The sequence below is a fragment of the Furipterus horrens genome, unplaced genomic scaffold (genome assembly GCF_987537825.1).
Source record: "Furipterus horrens unplaced genomic scaffold, mFurHor1.1.pri manual_scaffold_1, whole genome shotgun sequence".
NCBI lineage: Eukaryota > Metazoa > Chordata > Mammalia > Chiroptera > Furipteridae > Furipterus > Furipterus horrens.
In genome coordinates, this window is record NW_028327171.1 from 120,624,715 (window position 1) to 120,649,653 (window position 24,939).

At 50.4% G+C, this 24,939-nt stretch overlaps 1 protein-coding gene across 3 annotated transcripts in view; it reads right to left on the minus strand.

The window, feature by feature from the left end:
- GLI2 (GLI family zinc finger 2) overlaps positions 1-24,939 on the minus strand; it is a 177,180-nt gene that overhangs the window by 35,778 nt on the left and 116,463 nt on the right. For all 3 annotated transcript variants that reach the window (XM_090279270.1, XM_090279263.1, XM_090279257.1), the window contains exon 2: positions 19,113-19,218. In XM_090279270.1, the coding sequence (XP_090135396.1) occupies positions 19,113-19,218 (106 nt within the window). The remainder of the gene's footprint in view (positions 1-19,112; positions 19,219-24,939) is intronic.

Genomic DNA, 24,939 nt, shown 5'->3' on the forward strand with positions numbered 1-24,939 from the left:
GACCACAGGCTCAGCAGGCCACACACCTATGCAAGTTGTCGTTGTTGCTTCCCCTGTGCCTGCTCAGGGCTGAACATGTAGCGATAACAAATCAATTTGATAAAGGAATGAAGGCATGCATTCTGCAAATGTATGAAAAACAAAACATGAAAATACACAAAGAGCTCACATTCCTAACAGAAATGAGAAAAAGGGAAATCAGGAGATGCCCTAAAGGTGGAGAATTTTTGGCTTCAGTTGGACAAAGCACTATGAGGTGCTTAGCACAGGAGCAGCTGTGAAGGAAAAGATCAGGATTCAAGAAGAATTTTGAAATGGCAAGCTGTAACTAAAAACTTGGAATATTATTGAGCTCCCCTACATGGAATTCCTTCTAATGCTAACAAAGCCTCACTTCTCCCATGCCCACCAACAGTCAGGCCGGTGTGGCCCTGACCCACCTCTATGTCCCCTGGTCAGTCCCCGAGGAGGTGTCAGCTCTGTTCAACACGAAAACATGCTTTTACACAAGACCTGCTCACCTGGGGCCTCTAAGCAGCTGCTAACATGTTAGCTGCAAGGGTGTTTCAAGGTCATCTACTCCAAAACTCGCCCATTAAAGAAAAACCACAACTAAGTCACTGGGAACAAAATTTACCAAAATTGAATTTTCAGATGTTTTCAGAAAATAGAGTCTCTCTGTTGACTTGGCAGAGTGCAAAGAAAAGGATATGTGTTAGAATCAGACGAACCTGGTTTAGAATCTCAGTCTTTTAACAGCTCAGTTGAACTGAGCAATTAATTTAACCACTCTAAGCTTCAGTTTCCTCATCTATAAAATGAGGATAATAATAGTATCTATTTCATAGTTTTGCCATGAGAATGAAAGACTCCAAAATGGTGATGCAGCTGTCAGGGCTAGTACCACACTTTGAGAGAAAAATCCAGAAGTGCCCAGGAGGTCCTCAAAGTCTTCACATGGGGTTGATGTTGGATGCAAAAAAATTGGCACCATTAGAACCGGTTACTTAAGAGAGGGAATAATATGTCTTTGGATAGAGCAAAGCAGAGATTACTGATTATGTTCAATAGTGCATGAAAACTGTGCTTACAATACAGTGCAAAGCAGGACCCAAACAAGTGACATCTAAGTTAACAAACTCCATACTCGGAGGCTGCTCCCTCGGCCTGGCTGTAATCATTCTGCCTTACTACTTTCTAGCTTTTGCAGATGCAATTAAAATGGATGTGCAAATCCACTGAACCTGCCAGGCCAATTCCACACTGCTACCTCAAATGCCTTCCTGCACCCTATACATTGTTGGGCTAATTCTTTGTCCTCCTTATAAGCCCAGGTCAGGGATTCCCCTCAGTGATGCCCTCCCTGAAGCCCCTTTCTCTGGCACCAGCTCTCTCCCTTACCCCTGAAGTCTCCAGGGTGTACCATTCTGATCCTGGTGGGTGGGTACATCTTCTAGTGCTGCCAGGGAGCAGGGATGTCCAAGAGTTATCTGCACGCTAGCCACTGGCAGGAAACTGGCATTCTGCAGAGGCATTTTCACAGCCAGTGATGGCTGCATGTCTGTGTGCCAAACACTGAGCTTGGTAGAAGGGAGCCTTTAGGATAAATCACAAGTCAGAGCCTGAAGCTATTCTTGTTCACAGCCACTTTTAGAGCCCAGTCCACCCATGAGGGAACTGTGTTAACTGTGAGGGCCTTAAAAGATGGTTCTGCTCTGGACAGGGGCTGCCATGTGTCTTAGGGGGAAGAAATGGAACTACACAAATTCAGTCTCTGACCAAGCATAGTTCCTGCTGGCTCAGGCACTCTGACCATGCCAGGATGGACATTCATGTTCCCACAACAGGACAGGTATTTTGTGAAGAAAAGACTCAGGGAGCACATCACCTGTAGGGCAGGGAGGAAAACCTCTGTATGACTTTTGGGACAGACCTGGGGTTGAAAGGTAAAAGTTCTGGAGGGCTGAGTATAGTTCAGTGAAAGGCAAGGTGTCCAGCTGGCCTAGAGAACAGCTGCTCTTAGATCCTTTGGTCCTTCCCAGAGAAATGGGTGCTGCTGATGACTAGGTTCTTTGTCAGTGGGGTGTAAGAGGGCCATGATTGGGGAGGGGCAGCATCTAAGAATGGGGCAGCATTGTCCCCACCTTGTTTGTCTTCATCCCATACCACCCCATCACCATGCACAATCCAACCCAGTCCTCAGGAAGGGGCTGGTAAGGACACAAATGTTCCGAGAGATGTCCTTTGACAGACCAAAGAAAGCCAAAGGAATAAATTTCAAATGGCAGAATTCCAAGTATTATTAACGCATTTGGGGGGCCAGGAGGCTTCCTAGTCAACAAAATTGCCAACCTAAAAAGCAGGTGCTTCAGGGAACAAAGCTTCTTTTTCTCGGAAACTTGGTCCTATCCCAGGGCTCCACTAAGAGTCCCCAGGCAAGTCTGCGTGCTGCCAGTCTTATTGAACTGTGGACCACATCATGGGAACTCACTGGGAAAGACACCTACAAGGGAAATTGAGAGCCACTGCTTTCGGCCACCCCCTGCCCCTAGCTTCAATCTCCCTTTTTCTTCTATTTCCATGCCATTTCCTGTGGGGGCCTGGCTGTGGTCTCAGTTGTGGCCTGCCCAAGCCTTGAGTTTCTGGTAACTGAGCAGAGACTCAAGGAGGTAGCCTTGAGGATGGGAGAAGGGGCCAGCTGTGTGAGCTCATTCTGAAAGATGGTTGTAGGCTCCTATGTGGCAGATACGCATGTACACACACTCACACACTGGCAGGCCATAGTCAACAGGACTGACTGCAGAGCCGGGCTTTTTGCCAGTCACATAGCTTGGAAACGACCTTTATGCACTGCCTTCGTCCCTCAGTCCAGCTCTGAGCTCATCTGAGCCTGACTCTACCAAGTGTTTCATCATATATTTGTTCATGCTCCCAACAAAATTGTCCCAAGCACTTGCTGTGACCAGGGAACTGTGGGGAGCTCAGAGCCAGGTGGAAGAGGCAGACCTGCATATCAAGTAAGCAGCAGGAAGTTTGATAAAGGCTCCAGCATAGGAACAAATTCCCTAAGTGCCTCTAAGTATGAGGATAGGCTCCTCAAAGAAGGGGAAATTTGAGCTGGGTTCTGAAGGACGAAGAGTTTATGAATATCGGCATGTGCAAACACAGGATGGGGTATAAGGACGTGTGTGTGAAGATTATGCCTGGGAGGCTGGAGCACAGCCCATAGACCACTTTGGGCAGATCTGTATTGAACCATGTCTGTTCTTCTGCTGAGGAAGGGGGGTGGGGGGGTGGGATGGCATTTGACCTGAGACCAGCGGATCAGGGCACCCCTTCTCCCCAGGCATCATGATTGGTTCAGAGATGTGCATGTGTATCTAAGACAGAAGCTTTGGCTGGACCCTTTGAGAAGTGCTCTCTGTCTGCAAGGATTGTTAAGCAAGTAGGATGTAAGTGTGGAGCTGCTGGAGGCCTTGAGGGGACAGGCCAAGACAGAGGAGGATACACAGAACATCAAAGCTGACAGATGCGGAACCAATTTCTTGAACTGAACTCCTGGGTATGGACCCAGCTTCACCAGAAGCTAGTATCCTTGGTCTTTTCAGTATCTGAGCCAATACATTTTGTTTGTTGGCTTGTTTGAACCAGTTTAAGCCAAGTTTTTCTGTCTTAGGCAACTGCCAAGGCCTGTCAAGGCAAGGCTTGACTAAAACAACCTCCCCTTTCCAGAGTGATCGTGGGCCCAGCATCCTACAAGGCAGACTCAAGCTACCGTTCTTCAGCCTGTCCACCCCGCCACCTGCAGGACTGGGGAGAGGACCCCAGATGCCCTGCCCCCAGCCGCTGCGGCTGGCGAGGGCAGCTACGCTGGGCTTTCCTTGTGCGGGCATGAGGCACAACCAGAGGGACCCGGTAATAAAAACAGCCAACTGCCTCCCGCCTCCTCGTGTGTGTGTGCGTGTGCAAGCATGTACACATGTTGGTGATGAGCAGCCGTGGACTGCAGCAGGGCCCAGACTCATCAGCCTGATCCTGCTGCAGTAGAGGATCCCTGCGCTTCCGTCTCATGTGGGCACTGGCCCGTGGTAGGGCAGGCCCAGGAAAGGGGGTCCTTATGGGATCTTTCTTCTTCCCTCATTCCCTCCCTCCCTGTTTGGAGGGGTCTTGCAAAGCTTCTGGACAAGATTTCAGGTCCAGGCCCAAAGACCAGGATGATGGCCAGGGAAGGAAAGAAGGTAAAGTAGAAGGGAGAAGGGACAGAGCAAGCGGAGACCTAGCTGTGTGGCTTACTATCTGAGCTGAACTGGACGCTGCTGTGGGGAAGCTACTGCTGCTGCCAAGCTGCAAACACTCCCTGAACACCGATGCATGCACCATGTCCAATGACGCTGCAAGGCAGGTTTTAGTATCTCCATTTAAAGAGAAGAAAACTGCAGCTCAGGATAGTAATGAGACTTGCCTAAGTGACAAAGCTAGAATGTACGTTGGTCTTTCTGACCCTGTGAAGTCTGGCTCGGTACCATGACATCTTCAACAGGCCACCAAGAGCCAAGCTTCTGCCTCTGCTGTCTCTGCCCTCGACAAGTGCAAATTGGTATGCCTTTTCAGATCTCACCTCAGCTGCTCCTCATGCTGACCTGGGGGTGGGGTGTGGGCTGAGGGAAACCCTGACACATGTGGACTTTCTGGGCCTGAATTGCAGCTCTGCCACTTACTGTGGACCTCGGTGGTGCCCTTGTGTTGGTGCCTGCAGGACACAGCAATGGAACGTGCCTGAAGGGCAGCTGTGACATGGGCTGAACCAGTGCGGAAAGTGTGCAGTGTGGCCTGGGCGCTTGGCAGGTGCTCAGCCAGTCTTGGCATCTCTTTTCTTTGATGTAACAACGAGTAAAGGGAAGAACTTCAGATGGTGGAGGAGGGCGCCTAGCCTACACCTTCCAATATGAAGTCCTAGGACCCTTTCCTGTGTGCTGGCTCAAGGTTTTTGAAAGGAGATGAAAGGAAAAGCATAAGTGATGAGCACCCTGCATGGCCACATGTAATTCACAGGCCCACACTGGCTGGGCCTAAGTGAGCTCGCCTAGATCCCTGGAGACAAGTGCCATCTCTGGGAGCTGGAATGATGGGGACCCATTCCTAGAGGATGTATGGCATCTATAGGGCTGGAGGAGTAAGAGGAAGACTTTGCTTGGTGGGAGGAGAAAGAAGGGGGTCTGACCCATAGCACAGCCAGAACCAAGGCATATGGGCAAGAACCAACATGCAGCAATCGGGGCCCATGTCCTCCACCCATGGTGCCTGTTTGGAGAGGCAGACGATGCAGAGCTGACTCAGCATGAGCCACTGGGGCAGGTTCTGCCCCTCAGGGGTCAGGAGCTGGAGGAAGGACCCTGGTAACCCAGAGATAGCCCTTCTGATGGCTTTGTGCAAAGACGTTCTCCTGGCCAGGCTAGCAGGACCACGCACAGGCAGGAGTAAGTTCTTTGCATCCCATTTTGGACTGGTGATACAGATTTTAGATTCCTAACGAACAGAACTGTGAGAGAGCAATTTTCTATTGTTTCAAGCCACCAAGTTTGATGTAATTTGTTAGGAACTACTACAGTACATCGACATATAGTCGGTGTGGAGTAGGCCCTCAGGAGGCTTGGACCTTGCCATCATTATTACTGTCACATTTCTCCCAACAGTGTCAGCCCTTAGAGAGCAGGGTCCATGTGTATTTCTTGGGCTAACCCAGTTCCCACAGGTGCTCCATCAGCGGCAGGCTGGCAGGAAGGGAAACCCCTCCCCTCTGTGAGGGCATCTGAGCCCTGCGCTCCAACCCCCCTGCACACGGGGCTCTGGAACGTGCCTTCCTGCCCCGCTGCCTGGATTACACGGTCACTGACTCCCCTGCAAACAGCCCTGACGCACCAACCCTCCCACCCCAAGGACCGCTTGCTCTCACGTACTGCTCCTGCCTTCGAGCTGAGATGCTGCCACCCACCAGGATGATAAAGCCATGGAAGAGGTCGGCGGGCTCAGAGTGGGCAGGCCATGGCCCCTCTGCTATGGCCGAGCTGCTTGGGGCCAAGCACCCACTTTCTCAGAAGCACTGGGCAGGTGGCCTTAGGCCCACCAGTCTGCTGGAAGGAAAGCAGATTCCCTAAGGATGGCTGGGCCGCACTAAGCTACTCTCATCCCCAAATGGGGGCTCCTCAAGGCGAGGGCTGGGGGGTCGGGCAGGCATGTGTCTGCTCTCCTCAGGGCATGCCTGCTCCTCTAGGCTTCCCAGCAGACAGACAGAGCTCTGTCGAGCTCCTCTGGGTGGAGTCCAATCTCCTCTTCAAGGGTTTTGGTTATGTTGTTTTTTGGTTTTCTGGTTTTTTGTTTGTTTGTTTGTTTGTTTGTTTTGGGGGGGGCTGTTTTTAGTATGTGAAACTGTACATTGGCAAGCTTGCTTCCATGTTTTCCATAAAATCAAGTCCTTTTCAAAATACACTCGGGTTTACAACTGTAAGATGTACACTGACTTCTTTTAGAAAGCACTAAAGAACTACTCCTGTCCAAACTGGAGCCTAACTCATTTTGGTGTGTGTGTCCATCTGCATGTTCGTCTGTGTCTGGGCTACCATACCTGTCCACGTGGAGGCTCTGTAAATCAGCAAGCAGGACAACCACGAATAGGGCTACAGCCACCGCATCTAGCCGTTCGCTGGTTTCTTTGTATGTTCATGCATTATTCCCTCTGCTAGCCAACGCTCGCTGAGCACGGGCCTCTGACGGCACTAGGTGGTGAGCTGGAGGTCTGAGGAAGACTCAGCCAGGACCCCACACTCAGACAGTGGGAGCAGGTGGTCACAAGCTTGAGTGACAAGTGCAAGGCCCGGTGTGCTCAACCCCAACATTCCCAGGGTCCACCCTAAAGCCACATGTGCCAGATCTCAGCAGAGTGCATGAGTGTCCATGAGGCTGTGGCAATGACAGGCTGCCAGGGTGGTACTGCTAAGCAGGGTGCCCAAGAGCCAGCCACGAGCTCAGGAAATTACAGCCCCCAAAACTTATAGTTCACATGATGCCTTAACAAAAATCCCATGCTGGGACCTATAGGGTTACGGAAAGAGTGTGGACACTGACTGTAGCCTGCAAATAGAACACAAGGTGCTGGAGCAGAGAGAAGGATGAAAAGGAAAGAATTCATCCACTCTGCTAGGGCAATCTGAGAAGGCTTCTTGCAGGAGGTGGCATGAGCTGGGCCTAGAGTCTTTCAGGGAAATGGAAAGAAGTCAGTGAGTAGTGTGAGCCTGGTGTTCTGAGACAGGAGAACAGCTGAACAAAGGGTAGGTCATAGTGAGGAATAAGAACAGAGTCCAGGGGCTGAAGCTCTGACCAGACAGCTGGGTGGGAGGAAACTGTGTGGAGAAAATCACAAAGGAAATGTCGATAACATGAGCTACATTACAGTAGGGAGTGAAGAGACCAGGCACAAATTGGGAGAGGTTATTTGCAACACATGTAACTAATCATGGAATGAGTAGCTTTACAACATAAAATACTTATTCAAATCTGTAGGAAAATGACAATTCCATAGAAAAATGGGCAAAACTGTCGAACAGGTGTTTCATAAGAAAGAAACGTAACTGGCCAATAAAGAAAGGATGCTCAGCTTCATTAATAATCAGGGAAACAGAGAATTAGTCACAGGGAGATGACATTTTGGCAAAAATTTAAATGTTGACATCATTCTGGTAACAAGGAGGTGGAGCACACTGAGCACTTGAACCCTGCCGCTGAAGCGAGGTTGGCAAACACACCTAACAAAAGTCTGTCAACATTGAGGAGGGTTCAGCTGTGAACACCCTCTGACTCAGCAGTCTCATTCCAAGACACACATTCATTCTAAAGAACAGGCCGCTCATGGGGCCCAGAGGATGGTGTAGGAGGATCCACCACAATAATGTTCAAAAGAGCAAAGACGCAGATGCATCCCAGGTGCCTGTCAACACAGAGTATTGAGAATGAATGAATTAAGAGCCTCATGCATTACTGGGCGAGTCTGCATGTGAAATGCGTGGTGTGAAAAGCTCGTTCCCCAACAGTACACCTGTAATGGTCCCATTTACATAGAGTACCCAAAGCAAAACTGAATAATGCACTGTTGGTGTAGATGCCACAGATGTGGGGATGACAAACTGCAAACCCCAGAGTGTGTAGAGTGAAGAAGTTGGGGATGGACGACGGAGGGGCACATGGGACCTGCAAGGTGCTGCCATATTCCTAGGCCTCAAGATGGGCAGGGCATGAGGATGTGTCTTCATACTTTAACCCTGCTTTTGCTATTTTTTTGTGTGTCTTCGATATCTAATAAGATCAAAAAAATTTTTTAAAGCATAACTGGACGGAAGCTGGCTTTGGGTTAGCAGTTGGCTGAGTGGATGGGGTTCTGGGGTGGGGAATGGAGTGGCCACAGGGCCGGTAGCGGGCTGCTGGAAAGCGTGTGCGGGGTCAGCGGTTGTCTCCGCCGTCACCCAGTGGGTTCATCTTGGCCGCTCCATCTGTCTGCCGCCGAGGTTCCTCTGACCAGTCTCAGCCCACCCGACAGGACTGCTCTGCGCCCAATGCACATCTGATTACACATGCAATCCATTCGACCCTCAGCTCACCCTGTTCCTGTTACAGACCCGGACACTCCGCCAGCCCTAGCTGCATGCCAGCTTTCAGCTGTCATTCCCTACACAGGGCCGTAATAAAGAAGTCACTGTTTCCAGTTGACAAAGAGCAGATTTCTTACTAAGTAAACACTGATGTTTTGGTAGGGAAATTAGGTTATAAAATTGCGCCTACAAAGGCGGCCATACAGATGGATTTGGTTAAGATCTAACCACAAAAGCAACAGGGGTTAATTCAATTGCCTACCCTTTATCACATATTTCCCCCTTGGAGCAGGAAGATAGGAAGATTATCAGCTTTACAAACATAAAAACCAAAAAGCATAAAAAACTAGAGGGAAGTATCAAGTCTTTTTCTCTGGCAAAGTGATAACTAGTGCAGAGCTGGGATGGGTGGGAGGCCTTGGACTTGATCTATGTGTCTGGGGTGAGTGGGGGACAGGCAGGAACACCGCTGGGCCCAGGGAAGGGCTCCGGGGGAGCTGGTCTGGATTAGCTCTCTGCGGGTGACCTGTGGCATGGGTTAACCTCCAGGTATGAGGGGCCTTTGTCTGTAAGAAGAGCAGCCCTCAGCTGAGCACAGCTGAGCAGAATCTTCCAGAAAGTCACAGCTTATTGGGGGCAAATGTGAGGGGGCTGGAAGGAGATCCCTGGGTAGGAACGAGTCATGGGGTATTGGGGGCCGGAGGGAGTCTTTAGTAAAAGGAGCAGTTTCATTAGACTTCACGAGGGGTCTGGGTTTAAGCAGTGAGCAAAGGCCTGGGGGAGGGAAGGCTACATACAGGGACACTCCCCCAGTGAGAATTCCTCAGCTCGGCCTGGCCTGCCAAAGTGGTGTATGGAATTTCCTTTCCTGGACTCCTGTCAAAACTAGATGGATAATCCCAAATAGTTTAGATAAACGTCTTCTTAGAGGTGGGTGGGTTGCCGATTTTTACCAAGCTTTTGAGTCCATTAGTGTGTGCTTTGAAAAGGCCCCTCTTACACACTGGCATGGGAGTGGGGGCCCCTCATCGAAACCGGGGCAACCCCACAATGGCAGTGGGGCCCCAGGTGGGCCGTGGGTGGGGTGGGGAGAGGCAGGCCTCCTGGGCCTCTCAGCTGACAAATGCTGTCCATTCCTGGTTGCCTGGTGCCCTGGGTTCCCCTGGCCCCACTTCCAGCACACTGGGTAACTGCCTGGCTTCTCCCTGTTCCCCTCCCAGACCATAAGATGGACTGTGCCCCCTTGGGCCTATATCCCCAACACCTGGCACAAGACTGGCACACATGGGCATTGGGTGAGTGTGGCCAAATGAACTCCCCCCATGAGTTAAGCAACAACTAATTTCTTTTTACTTTGCTTGGGCAGGACAGATCAAATTCACATTTTAGAAATGCAGCTCCTATATCCAACATCTTTCTTATCCACAGGCACCAGGACACGTTATCAATGCGGCGGCGCTGCCTGCAGTGACGGAGGCCTGCAGAGCGGCAGGAGAACTCACGCATGGCACTGCTCCCACACTCCTTCAACAAATGTTGGCTCCAGCTGGCAGGCGTGACCCTGAGTGATAGCACATGGGGCACAGACAAATCCAGCAACGGTGACTGAGGTGAATAAACTAATGCTTTCTGGGCACTGGCACTGGCTTCTACCTAGAGTGTTCAGCCTGGACATGTGCAGTGGGAGAGAACCCTGTTCCCCCAGCTCAAAAGGCAATCTACCCCACCAACACCTGAAAGTTTACTATTAGTGATTAATTTCTTCGGGTAATTACTGTTCTGTTCCCATGCTTCTCAGCAGGGATAAGACATTGCAGCCCTCAGACCTGTACTGAAACGCCCCTTCCTTCCCAACAACAATCACGGTACGGAGAAGAGCACAAGCATGAGGGGCGAGCTCCCTTACTAGCTCAGCGACTGTGGGAAGCTCTCACATTCTGGGGACCTCCAGTTTTCTCCTCTATAACTTGGGGAGAATATTACCCACTTACAAGGTGTTGGGAGGACTGGGTGTAATGCCAACCACCCTGAACCCAGGAGAGTGCCTGGAATGAAACGTAGGTTTCCTTTCAGTGTCCACAAGAGATCGAGAACAGCACCTGACTGTCCAGTGCTCATTCTGAACAAGCAGCTGTTCTATGTGCTTCCCTCACTCATCTAAGCCTCACAACCACCCAGGCGGGGCGCTGCGGCATCCCCGTTTTACAGCCGGCCGAAGGACAGAAAGGGCATGAGTGGCATAGACAGGGTTTTGACTGTGCTCCACCCTGTTCTGACTACATCCCAGGGGTGTGATGTGGGAAATGGCCAAGATGATGGGGGCCTAGCAGAACGGGACAGGGTCCGGCAGATCACCTCCAACCTTGCAGGACCCTTCCACGAAGCAGCCCCTCCCACGCCGGCCCCGCACGCCATCCCGGTGGCAGACTTGCCTCATTTCTGTATATCAAGATGTGCATTACTGCTGGCCCCTCCTGCTCTCGGCTGACCACATGGGTTCTCTCCGAAGCCCAGAGCCAGGCGGCTCCTCTTCTGCAAGGGCCAGCATTCATCCAAGATCAAAGAGCAGGCTGCCTTATCAGACACGGTCCTCATTAAACTTTTACAGGCCAGATTCCATTATAAATGAGCTGTCTGTGCCACACCGTAGAGCACCTTCCTGGATCTGAGAGTCTGAGATTCTGGGAGCCGGGACAGTCTTCAGCAGAGCGGTCAAGGTACAGAGTGGGCCTCTAGAGTCAAACTGCCCAGGTTCAAATCCCAGCTGTTCTACTTACTAGGAGAAGGTCACTTGAGAAAGGAGTCAACCTCATTGTACCTCAGTTTCCCCAGGTAACCAGTGGGAGTGACAATGTTGCCTTCCTTGTAGGATGCTGATGCAGGTTAGATGATATAATCCAGAATGCTGAACCAAGGCTGCTGTGACCGCCCAGAGAGGGCAAGGGGCCTGCCTGGAGGCGCCTCTCAGGGCCACTCACATCACGGTGACATAGAACCAAGGCTCCACTTCTGTTTATCACACAGTGCTCAGACAGCTATGGGAATGGGGCATGCTGGCCCTACAAATAGCCTGGCCCCAGGTTTTTCTGGGCTCTGTGTCCACCTGCTGTCCAGGTGCTCTGAAAAAGTGGTCGGCCACAGCAGGTGTTAAGGATCACTCCCTGGAGACAGAAGGAGAGCGAGGAGCCAAGTGGGGAGGAGGGACAAGGCCCCTGGTGGGTGACTCCAGGCCCACCCAGCCTCTTGGCCAGGAAGCCAGGCAGACTTGCCCTTTGGAAGTCTTGTCTTTCTACAAGTTTCTAAAAATGCATAGGTTTGCTGAGGGAGGAGAACATTTTTTTTTTTTGTGAAAAATATGAAAACAATCAGTCCTCTGTGAACTGTGAACCTTGTGTGTTGTGCCAAGAATCAAGAAGAAAATATTCATATATGTTTCTGACCTCCACTTTCCTCGGTGACTGACTGAGGTGAGGAGAGAGCTGTCAGGGACCAGGACAATGCAGGTGAGCCACAGGCTGAGCAGATGTGTTTATTAATCTCATGACAAGCTATGGAACATTGACCTTGGAAAAAGCCATCTTCAAATCCCCCTGGACTAGGAAGTTCATGAGCTCAGCCAGCAATAGTAAAGAAACTACTTTCTTAAGTGAAGCACACCAGCAGAGGGGCTAAATATCCCCATTAATATGCAGTCACTGGGATAAGGTGGGGTCCAGGTATCCTTAACAGCTCTCAGGGAGCTCTGGTAATTTGTACATGTGACAAAGTGTGCAGATGATGGTGGGAGGTAGTGGCCCTTCCACCCACCAGCTGGCCCCCCTCCCTTTCCTTAAAGTACCTGAGCCAGCATGTTGACTTTACATGAATTGATGGCAAAGCCCCAGAGCCATCTGTCCCTAACAGTAGCCCCCTCCTTCTCCCCTTCTCTGTGCAGGGTGGCCTTGGGCTGTGATCACTGCAGTGACTATAGTTCAGGATCAAGTGATCTGCAGGGGAGCAATTAGTGGTGGTCACGGCCAGAATCTAGGCAGGTGCTAGGGGTCAGAGATGTCAGTGGTCAGGTATGGAGCCAGGCCACAGGAGAGAGGAGGAGACTGTTCTTCTCATGCGCCCCAACCCCCACCTCATTATGCTCACCTCCTTCTGGAAGCTGAGAATACGAGTGATTTTGGTCAACATGTGGGTGATGAAAAGGAGCCAGGGGATTCTCAGCACTCCATCGTTCAGAGTACTCATCATTTAGAGAAAAGGCCCTACATCCTCCTGGCTCTATGAGTCTGGAAAGCCAACACACATCTCCAGGCCCACCTTTTTGGTTATAAAATAAGCAAGATAGCCTGTTATGGTCCCCTGACTTGGTCTGTAGGTACCTGTGAACTAGCAGTTTCCCAGGCCTCATCCTAGTCCGAAAGAACCAGGACTTCTGGGGTTGGGGCCTAGGAATGTGCATCTTTAAGACACACCCCCATTCAGATTCACAGCCAGGTTTGAGGACTGCTGCACAAGAGGGTCTCTGTAACCCTTTTGGGCTGGAAACAGCTGGAACTGGTCCTCTCTGAACCCCCCGGGCAGGGCTGGGATGGGAATGACCCCAAGCAACATGGTGAGTCGAAGGTTGACCCCCGCCTCCTGAACCAGGAACATAAGCTTCGATCTTCCCCGCCCGGACAAGAGTCCATCTCAGCCCAAGGCAGCTCGCACTCCTGCTTGTATGACACTGAGGAAGTAGGGAGCCCAGCTAGGGCCTTGCCATGCCTCAGCCCAGGTCCCCACAATACCTGTATGAGCCAGTTTCCAGGGGCCAGGAAGAGACCCAAAGGGCTCCTCTTTCCTGCTGGCAGTCACCAGGCAATTGAGAGCCAGCAGGGCCTTCCCTTCTTACCCTTGAAAAAGGATTCTTGGGGCCTCAGGAGCATGTCCCCATGCTAGGGTCAGGGAAGGGGGCAGTCCCAAGAGAACTGTCTGACCAGCAAAAACAACCCCTGATCCATTTGTCTCCCCATCACCTGTGGTTTACACAGATAAAACAGGCTGTACCAGGAGTCCATGGGCAGTGCCATGAGCCCTTCTGGAACCATCTGAACACTGTAATCTCTGCAAGCCCTGCTGTGGGTTTGTACCTACTCCCAGGGGACTGGGAACGCTGGCTCTGTAGAAGAGGGGGGCCATCCAGCTGGGATGTGCTGGTTGGGTGTCCACAGCTGAGCCTCACCCCTGCTCCTGCCATGTGTAGTCACCTGTTCGCAGTGGTGTGTGGTCAGTCCTGGCCCTGCTGCCCTCTTGCCCAGGACCACGATGATAGCTGCAATCCCCACTTATGCCCACCCTTTAACTGCTCCACCAGTTACCCTGAAAGTAAATCTCACCACCCCTTCTGCTCCTGGTTGCCAAATGGATAAAGTCCAAATTCCTCTAATGGGGAGAAAAGACCCCTCTCTCTTCATGCCCAGTGGTGCTTCTTCAGACCAATTTCCCACCTTCCTATGTCAAAGCCTTGACAGCAGCCTCTTCCAAGGATGTGCCATGGCCTGCCTCAGGTCTCCTGGCCTGCAATGAACATCCTTCTCTGATAGGCAAGTGGAGTAGCAACAGTAATAATAATCATTGTTGGCATCTACCAAATGTTTCCAAACTTTCCTAACTGCTTCACTTAAATTAACCCACTAAATTATACCAGAGTAACTCAGTAGATGGCATATATACCCTTATTATGTACTCTGCCCTTTTACAGATGAGAAAACTGAGGTTTATCCCTTCAGTTTGGTCAGCACAGAGGTTCGAGCCCAGGTAACCTGGCAGGGCCGGTGGCAGCAGTGTCCTTGTGGGTAGGGCAGGGCCAAGGCGGCCTGCCGTGGAGCACTCCACCTGACCCATGGCACCAGTGCTCATTCGTGGAACTGTCAGGGCCATGGGAGCCAGCGGTCTGGGGTCCTGGATGCCTGAGCAGCGCCCTGCGCAGGGAGCCACGGGCAGGGGCTTCCACTCAGGCTGACAGGAGATGACACCGCACCTCATTTGCTGAGCAATGTTTGTGTAATTAGACACATTTGGTGCTGGCAAGGAGGAGCGGCTACAACAGGGGCTTAATGGATTGGGCGCTCCACCAGGCTCTGACCACATTAATCACAGAAGCTGGAGCCAGAGGGACCATTTTCTTCCTGTTTCTTACCTGGGAAACTGAGGATGGGGGTAAAGAGGTGGGCTTTTCAGCACTCGCTCTGTCCCCCCGTGGCCTGGCTGGGGACTGATGGTCCCAAGGACAAGGAGCCACTGGAAGCCCAGCCCAGCCCAGCAGGATGTGGGGAACACTGCTGCTGCCCATGGTTGGGGTGCGAACAAGACTAGACACCCTTGAGCAGAGGTAGGCATGTCCACCTTGCAGGGCCTGACCTATGGAAATTGGTACACCTCTCTGAGCCTGTGTCTGCAGATTATAACCCTATCTGACAGGACAATTGGGAAGTGAACTAACACAGCACACCAAGCTCTAGTGCAGAGCCAGGCTTGCTGCAGGCCCTACACAAATTATCAACACCCTTTACTGTATTCTACTGCATGATGCCAGACTTGCCATTGGGGCTTGGTGATCCCAGATGAGCAAACAACGATCCCCAGAGAGGTCCAAGCCTTAATCCCTCGGACCTCTGAATGGTACCTTGTATGGGAAAAGGGACATTGCAGATGATAAATTAAGGATTGTCCTGGATTAGCCAGTGGGCCCTTCAAGCAATCCCAGGTGTCCTTATGAAAGAGAAAGAGGGAGAAAACCACCACACAGAATAGGTGGAAGGTCCACGTGAGGACAGAAGCAGGCGGAGAAAAGGCAACGTGGTAAGAGGTAGGCAATGTAAGTTAAGGAAATGGATTCTCTCCTGGAGCCTCCAGAAGGAACCAGTTCTGCCAACACCTCGATTTTAGGCCCATGAGACTTACTTCAGACTTCTGGCATCCAGAACTACAAGAACAAATTTGTATTGTTTAAACCCATTAAATTTGACGTAATTTGTTACAGCAGCAACAGGAAACTAATACACCACCCTTCAGTTATCAAGTAAAGTGAAAGAGCCACCTGGGCCAGTGAGTGCCAAGACCATTGCCAAAGGCCCACTAACCTGGTCCGACCCCCACTGCTACCTGCCGTCATCACCTTCTGCTTCTCGAGGTGCTTGGCCCACACTCTGCCCCTCCCTGGCTAGGAAGGAAGCAGGCCCAGAGTGGAGGCAGCCTGTGTCCAACTCAGAGCTGGTGAGTGGTGAAGCCTAGAGAAGGCTTGGGTGACCTCCTGGCCATAGCTCCCCACTAGCATAGGGAGGGACAGCACTAAGAGGCCCCTCATTCAGCGACAAGCCCTGCTCACAAGCAGTGTCTCACACCTGAGCCTGCAGGAGGGTGTATTAAACACAGATCATGGGCCCCACCCTGGAGTCTCTGACTCAGCAGGTCTGAGCTGGGGCCTGAGAGCAGCAGGTCTGAGCTGGGGCCTGAGAGCCTGCATTTCTAACAGACTGGGGAGCAGCTAACCCAGGGGCAGTACCCTAACAAAGGGCACTATAAGCTTTCAAGAAGGATTCTGCTTAGCCTGCCCAGGGGTCTTGGAGTCATCCACGTGCTTCCGGGAGAGGCCAGTGTGCGACTGAGCATCTGGACTCAGGGGGCTGTAATTAATTTCTAACTCTCCCAGCTCCTAAGTGGAGGCCCTGATTTAACCTATCTGTGTTGCCTCAGTTCCTTCATCTGTAAGATGGGACGGCTCAAAACGTACAACTGACAGGGTTGTTGAGAGTGTTGAGATGAAACATGATGTGTTTATAACAGTCACAAGGTCATAGTTAGTTTGAGAAATAGCATTAGCCAAGGGTGGGGTCTTCTTTTTTCTGTCATTCCCCCTAGCTATGTGGGGAGGTGCAAGCCTGGATGTTCCCCTGCACAGAGCGACAAAAATGGGCATGGGCACTCCTCCAGGGAGCGCTCAGCACTGACCACATCTGCTACTAGAGCTGGGCTCCTTTCAGGGAGCACGTCACTGCGGGTCTGCTGTGTGCCAGCTCTGTGTTGCTGAACTAGCCAACCACTTCTCAAGAGCAGAAAATCAGCCATTCCAACTCCCTTCTAGATAGGAACTCAGCTCCCTAAATGGGTTTAGGATTCTCAGATGCCATAAACTGAGCAATTTTCAGGTGATCCACTAGCTCCAAATGTATGAGTCTCCCAGAAGCTGCTGGAATTGTGGCCTCAGTCACTGCAGCTGGAGGGTCCTTGGAGGTGGGGAGAGGGCTAAACTGTGTCCTAGGCTGCCAGCAGCAAGTCCTAGTCAAGTGAGACCCAGTTCCATGCACTGAAATAAAATGAAAAGTTCCCAACATGTTGAAAGACATGGGTGACAATGTCCCATCTGGGACACCTTGAACGACACAATAAGCAGTGATAACCAGAGACAATAACCCATAGAATACTGTAAATATCAATGCATTTATTGCACTAAAGAAATGAGGATATGGGGGAGAAGGGACAGCTGTTCCTTACAGTAGAATTCTAACAGATAAAGTGGAAGGAATGATGGAAACGGAAAAGCACTGCTTGGCCAAGACCGGTGATTCCTGTTTCTGATAAGAGCCATCAATGGATGTTAGAAGTTTGTGGGTGGATGACAATAGGAGGACAAGCAGGATTTTACACATTACCCCATAATTGTATCGCCCCACAATTAGTAATTACAAAGGGACCAACTTTAAATTGGAGCAACTCAACCTGAACCAAGTAATCAAAATTAATCTCTAGTGATTACAAGTATTGCCGTGACGTGCCCCCTGACAGGAAGGGCACGACATCTCTTTTCTTATTATTCCCCAAAACGCATATTCTGAATTTAATCATGAGGCAACATCAGGCAAACACAAATGGAGGACATTTTATACAGCCACTGGCCTGTCCTCTTCAAAAGTGTCAAGGTCATGAGAGAGAGCCTGAGCAATTATCCCAGATTAAAGATAATTAAAGATATGACAACTAAATCCAAAGGCTGGACCTTGAACCAGAGAAACAAAACATTAGCAGGCAACTGGCCAAACCTGGGTAAGATTTAGAAGCCAGTTAATAACACTGTTAACATTTGAGGAATTGGATGAGAGGTATAGTGGAAATCTTTGTACTACTTTTGCAACTCCTTTTATATGTCTGAAATTATTTCAAAATAAAAGATAATTTTAAAAAGAAAATTAAAATCCTAGATTTGATCTGTCTTGGGAAAGGAAATGGGTGCCCAGAAATAGAAGCCACCTTGGGGGGCTGGGATACCTTCTTAGTCACCGGCCTCCTGACCAGGCGCAGGGCTTGCTTTGAACTTAGTGAGTGCCCAGCAAATATTTACTGACTTCATTTGACCAGGAGCTGGGAGAGCAGAAGGGCTTGTCTTCAGTGGTTGGAATGTGTGGAGAAGGCCGTGCACTCAGCACAGAATAATTGTGCACCTATTATGTGTCAGTCACTGTCGATGCGGAAATGAGAGGGCAGTGCAGAGCCTGCAGGGAGGCTGGTATAAAACAGATCACTGTCATGGTAGTGCGGTAGGAGCCCGGTGAAGGGTCCTGGCTCAGTATGCAGGACCCCAGTGCTCCCAGGAGGAAGATCTGTAGGAGGTGGCCAGGCTGGGCAGCAGGACCCCAGGCATGGGAACATGCAACAGGGTTGTCTGTGCTGGAACCACAAACTGCAGCTTGGACAGGTGAGGTGCTTGGGGCAAGAGGGGCCACAGGACAGCTGATTCTGTGCAGTAAGTTCCTTCCAAAGCAGGTGTGGGGCAGCAGAGGTGTTGGAGGTGAGGGGAAAACTCTGGCCTCTCTTCTGAAAGCAGATAGATGGGGAAACATGGGCATGGGTCTTCAAGTAATAAGGACCAAGAAAAGTGACATCATCTACAGGCTTCAAGAAGCAGAGTGGTGCCTCACGACCTGCAGGTCTCAAAGCAGCGAGCAGGAGGAGGCCCCAGAGTATAACTTGGAGCTTGTCCTTATAAGTAGGGTGACCCTATACTTTAGTGTCCAAGTTGGCACACTTGAGAGAGTGAAAGAGTTGTTATGAATTATTATGTTGGGACAACATATAACAAAGGCCACCATACCTATCTGGGGACCTTTAGCCTGAAGGGGATTCCCACTACATGGTGAGTAAAGAGCCCTAAGGTGTTTATAGATACGCCAGGAGAGTCTGCAGCCTCGGAAGTGATGAGCTGTGAGACAGCACTGCTTCCTTCTCAGGCAACTAGAGGGGAGCTTGATATTCACATCCCACCCATACATTCGCTCAGGGTCCCAGGTCAGTGCCCTCGTGGGTGGCAAAGGTGACTGCTCAGGACAATGCAGAACAGGAACTCTAAAAGGAAAGACAGAAGCAGGAGAGGTGGCCGATGCTGGCAGCTTGGCTTCCCTGGTGGCAGGTGACTGTATGCCGGAGCGACGGGCGGAGAGCAGGACTTACCCATGTATGCCATGGACAGAGTGAGGCTCGTAATGGTACCGTCCCTCCTGGTGTCTCATGTCAATCGGTAAGGGAGCATGGAATGGTGGCAAAAGGTGCTGCGGCACTGTACAGGTGGAGAGAGAGAGACAGGACTTCAAAACCTCTTTCCTCACCCTCAAAAAGCATTTTCAAAGGGCTTTAAAGCTCAATGAATTTCAGAGCAAGAGCAGTCAGGACAGGGTGCTCGAGGTGCCCTGGCTATCACACGCCCATGAAGGGGGATGAATAAATAATCAAAGTCAGCCTGAGATTCCTACATCTTTCACATAAAAGATCCCCAACTGTGCTCTTGACAAAGGCAAGCAGCTAAGTGCTCTTTGAACTCGGGGAGATTACAGGCTCTGCCGCAAATCAGGGCTGACAGAGCCGACAGGCTTCTGCCCATCCCAGCCTTGGCTGGGCCTTGGCAGCATGTGGCTCCAGCAGTCCTGGGTTACGGCATCCACACAGGCTGGCAATATTTACCTAGAACCATCTGTGAAGCTAGGGCCCGCTCCGACTGCAGCCAGCAGACACCTATGTGGGTATGTTAATTCTCCAGCTCTTAATATTAATTACTGATCCTAAGTGTGCTGGTGGTGTCTCCCAGATGCAAATGCCAACTCGTGAGCATCGGTTTCCAGAAGTGACTCAGCCCGTCTGCACTTGGCCTGCCCTCAACAAATCATCATGATAATTGTAGGATGCTCTTCGCTTTTTAAAAAAAAATTCCTGGGTACCCTAGAGGCAAACATAATTATAGGTGCTAGGAAAAGAAGGCTCTGTAAAAAGTAGTTAGACTGGGAAAAGGGATAAGAAGTGGAGATTTCACAGTCAACTCTCACTCAGGCAGAAGGCCACGGGCCAGTGGGAATGAGTGGTGAGTCTGAATTGCTGACTAGTTCAAGAAATGTGGAGGGTTGGTTTTCCGTGCACATAGGCAGTGGCCTGCCAGGCCTACTGTAATAAATGCACATAAATAATGCTGCTACCTGTTTCTGTGCAAACAGATTCTGGTACCATATTGTAAGTACTACGAATTCCTTTTTTATTGTGGTAAAACATATGTAACAGAAAACTTACCGTTTTAATCACTTTTAAGTGTACAGTACAGTTAAGCACATCCACATTGTTGTACTACCATCACCGCCATTCATCCAGAGGACTTTTTTCATCTTCCCAAACTCAAACCCTATACCATTTAAATAATTTCCCATCTCCCTCCTCACCCCCACCCCTGACAATACAACCACCATTGTATTGTCTTTCTCTATGAATCTGCCTGTTCTAGGTACCTTGTATGAGTGGAATTACACAGTATTTGCCCTCTAGTGACTGGCTGACTTCACTTAGCATCACGTCCCCAAGGTGCATCCATTATACTATGTGTCTGATGAATATACCACATTTTGATCATCCATTTATCCCTTGATAGACACTTGGTTTGAAAGCTCTGAACTCTGAACAAGAGAAATTTTTCTCCTGACATTTTAAACTTATTTTTTTAAACCCTCACCTGAGGATATGTTTTTAAATGATTTTTAGAGAGAGAGAGGAGGTGAGGTGGAGAGAGAGGGAAAGAGAAACATCGCTGTGAGAGAGAAACATTGATCGGTTGCCTCCTGTATACGCCCTGACCAGGAATCAAACCAGCAAACCTAGATATGTGCCCTGATTAGGAATTGATCCCACAACCTTTTTGATGTGCAGGATGACACTCCAACCAACTGAGCAACCTGGTTAGGGCTAAACTTAATTTTTAAATATTATTTTCATCTTCATAATTCTACAATACCGGCATCTTTCATGGGAACTGGGAACAAAGAAAGCAAATCTTCTCGTCCTGATTAAGTCAGTTTGTCAAACCTAGACTCCAGAAATCTTGGGCTCAAAGGATAATTGACCTCCAAGAAGGGACAGCCAGCACTGGGCTACTTCCACACAGGAGACACACTGGGCTTCTGGAACCCTAGGGAATTCAAGCTGGGGAGCAGTGTTCATCTCACTAGAGGTGCAGGAAAGGGCTTTTATGTTTCTTTAATGTAGCCAGGTAGACTGGCTTACAGTATTGTTAGTAAATAAATATGGTTTGTTTTCGTGTATTTCTGAACATTTCCCTGCATATCCAAAAGCACCTTGAGGCAGCCAGGGTAGGTACTGCTGCACCCATTCCATAGGTGAGAAAATGCAAGCTGGGGTGATTTCAGCTCAAAGTCATGGAGCTCAAAACTGACAGAGCCAGGAGAATCCAGAGCCCTCGTCATGGTTTTCCCTCTGCCGTGCATGAATGAACACTCAGAGGTAGCCCCTGGTGCAAGGGGCACGCCTGAGCCCTATTGTATTTAACAAATGCACTCACAGCACCAGGCCCTGCTCTAAGCACTTGGCAAATATCAACTCCTAGGTTTCACAGCAACCTCTAGCTGCACGCACGCCTGAATTCCTGGTATTCCCGCTGACCATCCCCCAGCACCCTGTGTGCTCCTCTTCTCAGTGTTTCACCTGCAGGATTGAAGGGGATCCCCTGATGCAATACCAGATTCACCCTACCCTTCCAACCAGGTCCCTGCTTAACCAGCTGAGAGATGTTTCGCTGCCCAGGATTGGTGCAACTTCTCCCAGGTCTAAAGAGCTATACACCATCTACAGGAATGAAGTGCTCATGCTAGTTTACCATGTAGACATGACATGGAGTGTCACCAAAGCTGACCTGGGTGCTTCACAAGGCCAGTGTGTGTGTGCGTGTGTGTGTGTGTCTGTGTGCGTGTGTGTGTGTGTGTGTGTGTGTGTGTGTCTGTTGGGGGAGGAGGAGCCTGGGAAGCATAAGGGAGAGCCATCCACAGAGTCCCAGTGCAGCTGCAGCTGCGCCCTCCTTTCTTCCCAGTCCCTGGGGAAGCAGTTTTTTCTTTCTCAAGTCAGAGGGGCAGGTCAGGACCTCTGGCAGTCCCTGCTGCCCTTCAGGCAGCTGACACCCATGGAGCAGACATCAGGAGCTTGAGCTTGGGCCACAGTTCTGCACCCCTCATGCTCACACCCTTGGAGTCCTCAGGAGCCTGTGAACACACATCAGAGGTTCTTCACATGCAGGTGTTGATGTGTTAGGTCAGCCAGCAGCTTGAGTGAGGCCAAGTCCCCACTAGGTCAGGAAGGGGAAGTGCTATGGACAGTCATCTTCAATGAAACTCCCTGCCTCATGGGCCTTTGCTTATGGCATCTCATTTAGTGTTATCAGCAACCCTTTCTTATCCCTGTTCCTCACGAAAGGGCACTGAGACTCTGAGAGGTGTGCCTATTTCTAGGAGAGCAACAGTCAGTTTGTTTCTTCATTCTCTTTCCTCCACAAAGCCCCCCTGTGGTTTCCTAGCATCCAGCACACTGCAGGCCCTGAGCAATAGGGGATTCACATCAAACACAAAACGTACCTCATGTGGCCCCAGAACAGACGAAAGTGCCTGTGATGTCCAGACCCCTCTGCCCACCTTCACAGAGATGGCCCAGTTCACTCACATCAGTGGGGCTCAGTCTGGGCAGCAGTCACTGTAAGAATAATCTGCCATTCGTTCCTTTATTAGTTCATTCGTTCCTTCCTTCCTTCATTGCCTCCTTCACTCATTCATTTGTCTGCCTTGTATCAAGGTCATGCTATGCAGCAGGCACTGTTCTACGCCCTGGGAGCAGGGTAGTGACAGCAGCCCCCACGGAAAGCTTCACAGAGCTGTTGAGCTTCCCTAAGAGCAGACAAGCAGTGAACGAACTAGCAAATGTATTTATAATGTAACATCAGAGACGGTGAAGCTAAGAGGAAACGGGGCTGGGCCAGGAACAGAGAGGAGATTTGGGTGTAGAGCGGGAGTGCGTAAGCAGACAGGGGGAAATGGCTAGTGCAAAGGGAAGACCTTGGCAACTTCAGCACCAAGGCTAACCTGGCTGGAGCCACAGGTAGAGGTGGGAGAGATAGGAAAGGAGGTCCTATAGGCCTGAACGGGCTGTGTGAAAGACTTTGGGATTTCAGGGGTGGGCAGGGCACAATTTGGGAAGCCAGTTGAGGGGTCTTAACAGGGAGTCACATGCTTTAATGAAACTTTTCAGAAGGCCAAATGACAAGGGCCAGGTGGCGTGGCGGTGGTGTGGAGCAGAGGTGTACATAGGACAGGAATCCCAGACTGGCTCTGTCACTAGTGACCGTGGGACTTCGGAGAAGTTATGTCCCCTTTCTGGGTCTCACATTATTCATCTGCACAATGAGGATTACATGAGCTCTAATTTCCTTCCACCAGAACTACCTTGAAAGGGCCACACTGGTCTCAGCTGGTGACATACTGAGGCTTCGGGAAGGGTCCCTGAGCAGGCCACAGGAGGGGCCCTGGGCACACGTGCTGTCTGCTTTTATGACCTTGTCTGTATAGCATCCAGAGCCAGTGGTCCTCCATGCCTGCTCAGCCACCCGCTGCAGGCCAGTCACCTGAGCCCACTTGTAGGACACCCCCCAAACTGTCTCTGCACCCCAGGTAAGCTGAGGATGAAGGCAGACCCTGGATCATCTGACGACAAGGACTGACGCACACACCCGGAAGGAAACTCTCAGAAGTAGGTGCTGAGCGCGGGGTCCCGGAGGGGGGAACACCACTGGGGACGCTGAGGGTAATCCCTCTGTCGAGAGCCCATCAGCAGCACCCACGAAACATGAAGATGAACATGAAGAACAAGAGCCGCCTTCATAATGTGTTGAAGGAGACCCTTCCACACATTGTTTTCATTGTGGGCTCTTTCTTCAAGTTAAACAAAAATCCAAACTAAATCTGTCCTTCCGGCAGAGGGGAAAACACACATGCACCATATGCTATTTCAAAGAAATGGCTCTCTTTTCAAGTTTCTGAAGAAGAAACTCTAAGCTGGGAATTTTCTATGGATTGCCCAACCCCCTCTGAAAAATAAAACACACATTTGTTTTTGATCCTACACAGAAAGACCAATAGTCTGAGAAGCTGAGGACGGCGACATGATGGCTTTTTTTAACCCCAGAATTTTCCTGTGCTAAGGTTTAAATGCCAAATGCTCTTTGGCTGGGGGCCCCATGGGTGAGGCAACGTTTGAATTCTGCAGTGTCCTCGGTTTAAGGATCTCACTGTGTGAGTGAGCAGAGCACTGGGAAGAGCGGGGGGCTGCCCTGGAAGCCCAGCCCTTATTAATGCCCCATTAATGACCACTCTGGTGGATTTCTGAGGGAAAGGATGGGGCAGGGTCAGCAGAGGGCTCAGACAAAGAACCAGGAAAACTGGGTCATCAAACAGGACCAGGCAGCTGATACAGCTGCGGGAATTCTCCTCAGATGAAGTCATGTGTTGTTACAACACGGAGGACCAGGGAAGAAGTGGGTTTCTGCGAGAAGAGCTGCCTTGCCTTTTTGCTGACCAAGGGGTAGCACAGGCAGGTATCTCTGGAAGGAGGCCTGGTCCTGGCACGATGTAGGCCTCAGTTATGATGGAGCATAAATTCATCTCAGTGCAGCCTGTGGGACCCTGGGAGGGAGGCCGGGGCCAGAGCAGGTCACGGATCCCATCCTTCTTGGGCAGCCGGCCCATGCCCAGGAAGCCAGTGCTGTGGCTGCATCATGGATACTCTGATGGGCTCAAGGTGGCCTCTGAAAAGCTGAAATGGGGACCAGGAAAATACTTTTTGGCCCCCTCTTTCTATTACACAATGGGGCACTCTGCTTGGGATTCCCCATTAATGACTAATTTGATCACGTTCCTTTCTTTTATAATTCCTTGAATCTAAAGTAATATCCAGTGCAATGTTTCATTAT